This window comes from Carassius gibelio, chromosome A19 (assembly GCF_023724105.1).
Source record: "Carassius gibelio isolate Cgi1373 ecotype wild population from Czech Republic chromosome A19, carGib1.2-hapl.c, whole genome shotgun sequence".
Taxonomy (NCBI): Eukaryota; Metazoa; Chordata; class Actinopteri; order Cypriniformes; family Cyprinidae; genus Carassius; species Carassius gibelio.
Window position 1 is genome coordinate 8,067,986 of NC_068389.1, and position 10,031 is coordinate 8,078,016.

The following is a 10,031-nucleotide window of genomic DNA, read 5'->3' on the forward strand; positions in this document are numbered from 1 at the left end:
TGGCTGGACATCTACGGACTTTATGCCCCACTCGACCGTCGCTAAATCCAGCTGCGGTGAGTTATCCCTCTAACTCTCCTTCTATGTTAGAAATACCAGTCAGGGTATATGTTAAGGGAGTGAACATCGAGGTGAGGGCTTTGATTGATTCTGGAGCTGCGGGAAATTTTATTGATACCACTTTCATGGAGACTCATAACATCCCTTGTATCCCGTGTACTTCTCACTTGGCAGTGGCAGCCCTAGATGGACGACCGCTGGGCTCCGGTCGCATCCAAACCATCACTGAGGAGTTAGAACTCACCGTCGGGGCTCTCCATTCTGAAAAGATCCACCTCTACAGCTTCCAATCTCCTCATAACCCCATCATCTTGGGACTGCCCTGGCTGGAAAAACACAATCCAATCATCACCTGGTCCACGAAACAGATATCACAATGGTCAGATTATTGCAAAAAACATTGTCTCCAATCCTGCACCCGACCCACGATCACTCATACTTCCCCATCGGCCTCTCCACTGCCTCCAGAGTATGACGATCTCAAGGAGGCTTTCAGTAAAACCAAAGCTGCGCAGCTACCTCCTCATCGACCTGGCGATTGCGCCATTGAACTGATACCAGGCGCTCAACCACCCAAGGGCCGAGTATTTCCGTTATCTCAACCCGAAGCCACAGCCATGAAGGAATATATCGAGGAGGAATTAGCCAAGGGATTCATCCGACCTTCCACTTCACCAGCTTCTGCAGGATTTTTCTTCGTGAAAAAGAAGGACGGAGGCCTCCGCCCTTGTATAGATTACCGTGGCCTCAACGACGTTACGGTGAAGTACCGATATCCCTTGCCACTCGTCCCGGCGGCTCTAGAACAACTACGCCGAGCAAAGTACTTCACGAAGTTGGACCTCCGAAGCGCCTACAATCTGATCCGAATTCGAGAAGGGGATGAGTGGAAGACGGCCTTTTCAACCACCACTGGGCATTACGAATACCGGGTCATGCCGTTCGGCCTTTCCAACAGTCCTTCCGTGTTTCAAGCCTTTGTGAATGACATATTCAGGGATATGTTGAATCGTTGGATCATAGTCTACATAGACGATATCCTCATCTACTCCGAAACGTATACAGAACATGTTAAACAGGTCAAAGCCGTCCTCCAACGCCTAATCCAGCACCAACTATATGCTAAACTGGAGAAATGTGAGTTCCACAAGCAGACTATCTCCTTCCTGGGTTATGTAATCAGCGCTGGAGGAGTAGCCATGGAGGAGGGGAAGGTTCGCGCTGTAGTCGATTGGCCCCTACCCCAGACTCTCAAGGAACTACAACGCTTTCTGGGTTTCGCTAACTTCTATAGAAGGTTCATCCGCGACTTCAGCTCCATCGCAGCACCTATGACTTCGATGGTTAAAAAGGGCTCTCAACGTCTCCACTGGGCCTCCGCCGCCCTCAACGCCTTCCAAGCCCTCAAGGATAGATTCACCACAGCACCCATCTTACATCATCCTGACCCAGAGCAGGAATTCATTGTGGAAGTCGACGCTTCAAGTTCGGGTCTCGGGGCTGTACTCTCACAACGTCAGGGAGATCCACCTAAATTATACCCATGTGCCTTTTATTCTCGAAAACTAAACGCAGCCGAGAGGAATTATGATGTTGGAGATCGCGAGCTCCTGGCTATGAAAGCAGCTTTCGAGGAATGGAGGCACTGGCTAAAGGGGGCTAAACACACTTTCACAGTCCTTACGGATCACCGCAACCTAGAATACCTCCGGTCTGCCAAACGCTTGAATCACCGACAAGCCAGGTGGTCACTCTTCTTCACAAGATTTAATTTTCAAGTCACTTATCGTCCGGGTTCCCAGAACACCAAAGCAGATGCACTCTCTCGTCTCTACGAATACAACAACCAAACTCCAGACCACGAACCCATAATTCCTTCCACGATCATTCTTGGACCCATCCAATGGGACATTATGACAGAGATCATTGAGGCCCAACGCATCGAACCTCCACCTCCTGAGACTCCCCAGAACCGCACATTCGTCCCTCAAACACTGAGACAACGAGTACTACACCAGGTCCACTCTACCCCAAGCTCAGGACACCCGGGTATAACCGCCACCATCCAGCTCCTATCTAACCGCTTCTGGTGGTCCTCAATGCAAACTGACACCATCAATTTCATTAGAAACTGTATCACTTGCAACACTAACAAATCCTCCCGTCAATTACCCGCTGGCCTTCTTCAACCATTACCCATTCCTCAACGTCCTTGGTCCCACATAGCCATCGACTTCGTGACTGATCTGCCTCTCTCACAGGGTAAAACCACAATCCTATCCGTGATCGACCGCTTCTCCAAAGCCTGCCGCTTCATCCCATTACCCAAACTCCCAACAGCCTTCGAAACAGCAGAGGCACTGTGTGAGAATGTGTTCCGGTTCTATGGCCTCCCGGAGGACATTGTCTCCGATAGGGGTCCCCAATTTACCTCCAGGGTATGGTCGGCATTCTGCAAACAGTTGGGCATCAATGTCAGTCTCACATCAGGTTATCACCCACAATCCAACGGACAGGTCGAACGCCTGAACCAAGAGCTCTCCCGTTTCCTCCGCTCCTACTGCAATCTGAATCAAAATGATTGGAGCCGCTTCCTGCTCTGGGCCGAGTACGCACAAAATTCCCTTCAAAAACCTTCCACTGGCATGACTCCCTTCCAGTGCATCCTAGGATTCCAACCTCCTCTCTTCCCATGGTCTGGCGAACCATCCGAATTACCTGCAGTGGATGCTTGGCTGAGACGCTGTGAGGAGACCTGGAACAGCGCTCATGTTCACCTTCTCCGAGCAGTTCGTCGGACCAGAACTCAGGCCAATCGACACCGCAGAGCTCATCCCAATTACCAGCCCGGACAATGGGTTTGGCTGTCCACACGGGATCTTCGCCTAAGGCTACCATCCAAGAAACTTAGTCCCAGGTACGTGGGTCCTTTCAAAATCCTCCGTCAAATCACCCCAGTATCATTTAGACTATCTCTCCCATCTCATTACCGTATCTCACCCACTTTTCATGTCTTCTTGCTCAAGCCCGCTGGTGGACCGAGAGGATCGGAGAACCTAGAGGAGGCTGGTGACCAGAGAGCGCCTCCCCTCATCATCGATGGCCAGGAGGCCTATCAGGTACACGAAATCCTGAATTCACGTCGCCGGGGTCGAGTCCTACAGTATCTGGTTGATTGGGAGGGGTACGGTCCGGAGGAAAGGTCCTGGGTCAATGCTGATGACATACTGGATCCCACTCTTATCACGGACTTCCATCGAGATCATCCCGACAGACCCGCTCCTAGACCCCGAGGAAGACCCCGGCGACGATCACCTCATCGCGTCAGGAGCCGCTCGCAGGGGGAGGGCTCTGTCACAAACACAGCCTCTGTGGCTCTCTCCGATCACCACCAGAGGGAACCGTCACCTGAGTATTAACCTCCTTCAAACTACATTTCCCATACACCCCGTACCTGGGGCTGATTACCTGCACAGGTGTCGCTCATCTTCATCCCCTATTTAAGGAACTCACCCTGTTCACTCAAACGCGAAGTCTTGTTTTGCCCATGCAGACATTACCGAGCGTTTTCCCACTGTTGGATCTTCCGTGTATGACCTGGACTGTTCATTGGACTCTGATTCTCTGCCGCCTGCCTTATCGACCTCTGCCTTGTTCTCTCGCCTCTGCCTGCCAGCCGCCAGCCCTGATTCTATGCTCTGTCAAGGTTTATGATTGTGATCTGTCTACATTGTATCTAACGCCCCTGATTGACCTGTTTCTGTTTACTCTGTGGATCATTGAAATAAAGCTGCTTATGGATCATAACGTCTCCGACTCAGCGTTACATTAATGTTGTAAAGTCTTATTTTTCATTAAATAAAAAAAGGTACAATTTATGGTTGCATTTCATTTTCTGTAATAATTCTATTCAATACCTATTAATGTACATAAATAATTAAACTAAAAATAATAACAGTAATTACAGATTGTAAATACATTTACAGAGTATTTTTATAGTTTTATTGTAACTGGCTAAAGTTCTGAATGATTTCATCATGTTTTATTAATAAAGGGAGACATAAAATATTCAAGCTTTTATATTTAGATTTAGAGAGGACGTTGAGATGTTTGGTCTCCAAGAATCCTTCTTCCTGGAGTCAACAACTCTCTATGGTGGAGTACGCCCACAATTCGTTGCCAGTGTCAGCTACGGGCCTCTCTCCGTTCCAGTGTAGTGTAGGGTACCAGCCACCAGCATTTCCCAGTCTGGAATCTGAAGTCACGGTCCCCTCCGCTCACGCGTTTGTCCAGAGGTGCCACCGCACCTGGACCAGAGCCCGTGAGACTCTGCTCCGGGTGAGGGAGCGCACTAAGGCCAAGGCCGATCGCCACCGGTCAAAGACTTCCATCTACGTCGTGGGTCAAAAAGTGTGGCTTTCTACCAGTAACATTCCATTGCGATCCATTTCTAACAAATTAGCTCCCAAATTTATCGGCCCGTTCACTATCACCAAGATCATTAGTCCGGTGACAGTCCGCCTCAAACTACACCCCGCCTTTCATGTGTCCAAAATTAAACCCGTGTTTTATGCACGTATTAATCCGCCTACTCCGGTTCCCCCGACGCCGCGTCTCCTAGAAGGGGAACCAGCATATTCGGTTAATCGTATTCTTCTCCGTTTTAAGTGTATCTGTGTGGCAGAATTACAGCGCGAGATGCTGGTCTGGCATGTATACTATGATACTAAGTAGTTTTGTGGTTTCATCTGGACGCGGATATTCTTTGAGACGAGGAAAAAAAAAGGTTGGATTTGAGAACCCCTGATTTAGGAAAATTATTATATTCAGTAGCTTCTAGTGATGTATAGTGCCAGTTTATCAGGAAGTGGCAATTTTGTTCCCTTTAAATCGTTAGATGAAAATGTTATGTGCGATATTCCAATTATGTGCATAAGTTAAATTCGCACCTTTGGATGGAAACCCAGCTAATAACTGTTACAAGCGCTTTAGGGCCATCTTCCATTCAAAGCTTTATTTTTACACAGAAGGAATATAGAAAGCTTATGTTGATGTAATGGGATGTGTGACAACCGAGTTGGGAATCCATGTGCAGGCTTTATTTACAAGAGTGGTCAAAACAGACAGGGTCAATCAACAGCAAACCGGTATAATTCAAGTTGAGACAAAAGAGTAATCCAAAAAACAGGTGAAGGTCAGAGCAGGCAGCAAACAATCAGATCAAAGAAAACAGTCGTGGACAAAGGTCGTGGCAAGGCAAAAGGGAACTAAGAAACTATGAAACACCACAGACAAACAATACCAAGGAATGAGTGTGTATGCAGAACCAGGATTAGATAGGGTGAGATTGATGAGGTAATGAGATTCAGGTGAAGGCAATCAGTGAGGATGATTCCGGCAAAGGATTATGGGAAATGTAGTCTGGGGTAGATTGGCAAGAGTCAGAGGTGGAGTGCCTATGGTGTTGTTCATAGGCACCTCAGCTAGAGATCATTACAGTTGGTTAGAAAGCCAAATCAAATGTAAACATCAGAGATAATGTTAATCTCTTTGGGCATTTTAGAAAATATGAGGCACCATTAGCCCTATTCATTTTAAAAATGAGAGAAAGGTTAATAGCATGAATTTCCTTATGTGAAACACTACAATGTGTCAGTGATTAATTAAAAGCGATTCCACTCAATAATGTAACAAAATTAACCGTAAAGCTTGCTAAAATAAATTCCCACTGCCAAAATTGTGGTGTTAACATGGGAGCAGCTCACACTGCCATTCATCAAGCAGTTTTCTGGCAACCTCGTATATGTGTAAAATGCCCCATGACCTCTACAAATGATCACAAAAGACAATTGGAATGTTTATAATACAAAGATTTTTTCTTACCTCCACATATTGAAGATATAACCAATTATGAAAAGTTGAAGAACGACGAAACTTGCAAGCAGCAATGTGATTGACTGATAATTAACACATTTTGTGTTTGACACACTGTGTTGCATTTTTTCTTTTTAACACTCATTTAACACAAAATGTGTTAAGATAGTCAAAACTCCAAAAAAAAAAGGATGAATGTTAAAAATGACCATCTTTTTTGAAAGCAATTTAAAATTGTTGTCATGGTTACTTGGTTGATTAGTTATTTTTTATAGGTGTGTACACTCGTCATCATTAGTACTGAAGTTCCTACTGTATATTAGCTCCTTCACTTTGTCAGGTATTGTTTGTGTCTATGCTTTGGTTGTCTCTCTCTATTTGGATTTACTTGTGGATTTATTTAAGATAGTTTTGGATTACCTTTATCTTCCTAATCGTATGTGTGCTTTACAACCTGAGTTCTTACAGTATTATAGTATTGCCAAAACATTTTAAGTTTATGTAAATTCAAAAAATTAATCTTTCTTTAATAACTACACTCTGCATATGAATTGCTCAAGCCTGTTACTAGCTTTAAAATGTATTTTTTTATTTTTATTTTTTTTTTTATTTGGAATGAGGCGTGAAATGAGATTTGTAAGAACCTGGCAAATGCCTTGAAATAAAATATCTCAACAATGTCTTGAGTGCTTGTAACAATGGTATTGGCAGAATAATTGATTTCAGTCCAAATTATTAGTGCTGTTGCATTACGTCTGTTTTTGCATTATTTTTTCGATAATTCAGCAGCCAGTTGTCAATTATTCCTTACATTAACTTCTTGTATTTCACTTTGAAATTAAAAATATTTGAAGAGAGACATATTTTAGCATTCCAATTGCATCTAAATAACAATTTCTTGGGTGACGCATCGGAGGAGAGGTGCACAAGGTTGTCATCTTTGCTTAATGTGCAGTTTTGAATGATCCCATGAGAAGATGTTTTATTATTATGGATAGTATCGTATTAGAACTCTTTGAGCATTAGAACTCTTGAGTCTATAGCTGAATTGAAAATGGCACTCTAGCAAACTACCCATATTTATACTGCACCGATAGTTATGGCAGTATGCTATTTTGACCTATTCTATATGATACTATGTGTCCATTCTCCGGACTGCTTGTCCCATGTTTTGTTACAGGAATGCTGGAGCCATCTCAGGAAGAGATGGCCAGTTCATCAATTGAACTTTGAAATACTGGTTAACTACAGCAAAGGACACAAATGAAGCTGTTGATGGCAAATGTACAAAATGAAATAATTTGAGGCACTGCCTGCAGCACAAGTTTTGCATTTAAAAACAAACAAACAAAAAAAAAACACACAGATCTGTCTTTGTGAATGCTTTATTAATGCAAGAACGCAGAGAGGAAATGGGATTATACATAAGCAAAAGTTATAGATATACTTTTTTTCTAGCAGATGAAAGTGCTGTTGGGCTATATTAGGTCTATTTTTCAAGCATAAAGGATGAATTCAAAATGCAGGTCACAGCTTTCCATAAGTGCTCTTAAAATTGAACTTATCTGAGTTATTGAGAGCTAATACAAGCCTCGGTAGGTCTTTAACCAAAACACCATTTCTTGAGCTGAAAATATCAGCCTGATGGGCAGCCATTGGAGAAGGTTTGTGATCTTTACACTGTGGGCCCTGCAGACTGGGTGCACATTTCACTTCATAGGTAAAAAAGAAGGTGCCATATTTGAAAACACAAGCATCAGTCACAACTCCACTTCTAAGATCAAAAGAGCATGAACCAAGGAGATCACTGTTCCAGTTATTGTCTGCATCATATACATTAAAAGTTAGTTTATTGGTCTTTTTGAACTTTATAGGTCCAAACTCAAATGTTTCTGACCAACGTGGATTATCATTATTATTAATGGTCTCAGTGCGCTTGATTTGTTTCTCATATGTAACAGTTACAGTACCATCTGTTTTACTAGCTACATCTCCATACAGACCTTTGGCACTGAGATTGTAAACTTTCAGGGTGGCAAGTCCTATTCCAGCTGGACAGCAATTAGACTTTATAATTTCACTACTTTCACAAACACAAACACATCGGTCTCTTGCACTGCACTTCCTGCCAATCTTGCAAGGACCAGAGCAAACCTTCATGAGGGCATTTTGAATGATGTATTCTTCAATAGCTTTCTTCAGTCCTTTCCTTGCAGGGTGTTTATTACTCAGTAAGAAATGAAGCGGTTTAAGAGAGTAATGCACAATGTCAGGGAGACTCTTCAAAGACTCAAGCCATTTTTTTATGGAATTTGGGTGTGATGAACCAGAAAAAAGTAGATCTTCTCCATTGATGTTTCCTCCAATAATCTCTGTCTGACGCTCACTGAACATGGAGCTGAACTTTTCATTTGTGTGCATCTTTTTTTTCTGTTCTCGACAAAACATTTTCTTTTCACTCACGGTCGATGTGCTCTGTGAACCAGAAGCTTCCACATCCAAACAATCCTTCACCGCAGTGTCTGTAAGTCCACTCACTGCAGCCTGACAGGATTTGATCGCGGTTATGGCTTTCATTTGCCCTCCTAACTTAACACTTGTGGTATAGTGAGTGCCATATGTGGTGATCAGGTTGCGGTAGGCGTCTGGATCGTAGGATGCAGGGAGTGATTTGATTGCTTGAAGAAAATCTTCATGAAGAGGAGGCTTTTCAGCTATACGATATCTTTAAAGAAACAATACATACATTTAAACTTAGTGGAATCAAAGAAGAAACAATTTGCAATTAAAGTTTTAATTTCATAGTCATTGTACTTTTTAACAGAATGAGTGAGGAAAAACAACCTGTAAAAATTGCACCGAGCATCATGTTTGATGAAACTGTATTGATCTTCTTTTGATTTTTTCATTGCAAATTTTGCTTCCCTGGAATGAGTGCTTCCAACTACAGATCCACCTGCATTGATATCTAAACCAACTTTCCAGCCATCTGAGAGAGCTGATGACGAATCATTGATCAGTGCTTCACATGATTCAAAGATCTGACTGGAGACTTTCATTGAACACTTTGGCAAGGTCCCCCAATCTACAACTGCTACTGGTATCTTCTGTTTCATTCCATTCATGTACTTGTTTTTGGAAATTTTACAAGTGCCTTTTCCTAAATCCCATTTTTCTGTGTTGATCACATAAGAACCTTTTCGCTCCATGGTTACAACATCAAATCCTTCTCCAGCAAGATTGTATCCTGGAACAAAGGGAGCATCCTTACATTCTTTTGATGCACCTAATTCATCCTCTCCAGAAATGGTCATGAGAAGTAAAGTCCAGAAAAAAGCAAGGTGAACCTGCATGATCTGTAATGAAAGAAGAAAATGCAATATTTATGTTGAGTCATTAATGTTGTCAGATTTTACATAACAATAAACATCTTCATACAATTGATTAAAATCAAAAAAATGTTTTTTTTTGTAAAACACTAATGGTTTCAATTAAATCATATGATTAATTTGATTATTTTTTCAATAGTTTCTTACCATTTTAATTTACAGGTGAACAGATCAAAATAAAATATGTTTTCTCTCTAACTGCTCATTTCATATGATGGTTGTGTAGCTGTGGGTGTTAAAGACTTGTAGAAGCTACAAATGATATGCATTGTTATGAGTGTTAGGGTTCCACTCTAATCAGTTTTTCTAGATGTGTTCGCCCTTGTCTCAGTCTTAGACATCACGCCCATGGACCATTGGCAGAATGTATGATGCATACGGCACACAAAATGGAAACACTTTGGGAGTTTCAAAGTCATTATCTTTGTCGTCATGGTTGAATTATACAGGATTTCTGGGAGACTTGTGGCATGTTCTTTATCGTTCTGCCTGGAAACCAAGATGCCTTGTTGAGAAATCCCCTCATGTTAGAAGAAAGCTGTTGTGCTTACACCTGTGACAATCAGTAACATCTAAACACTGGATTTTCAAAAGTATGTAAAATATATGCAATGTTTCCATAGAATCTTTCAAATACGCCCAAGTGTGTTAAGTTTTGGATCGCTTGAATCTGGAGGGCACTAATGGTTTTTTATTTACTTCGTGACC

At 42.6% G+C, this 10,031-nt stretch overlaps 1 protein-coding gene across 1 annotated transcript; it reads right to left on the minus strand.

The window, feature by feature from the left end:
- Positions 1-7,303: 7,303 nt before the first annotated feature.
- LOC127935579 (perforin-1) lies at positions 7,304-9,627 on the minus strand. Its single transcript, XM_052533581.1, has 3 exons — positions 9,471-9,627; positions 8,779-9,290; positions 7,304-8,659 (listed from the first exon to the last, which is right to left on the minus strand). Exons 1-3 carry the CDS (start codon positions 9,471-9,473, stop codon positions 7,462-7,464), a joined length of 1,713 nt encoding a protein of 570 aa, XP_052389541.1. The 5' UTR covers positions 9,474-9,627; the 3' UTR covers positions 7,304-7,461.
- Between the last annotated feature and the right edge of the window lie 404 nt (positions 9,628-10,031).

What these genes read in the sequence shown, in the direction of transcription:
- LOC127935579 (XM_052533581.1), bottom strand. An exon ending in GCTCGGTGCAATTTTTACAG is followed by an intron (nt 8,660 to 8,778) that starts GTTGTTTTTCCT and finishes GTTTCTTTAAAG; the next exon opens with ATATCGTATAGCTGAAAAGC.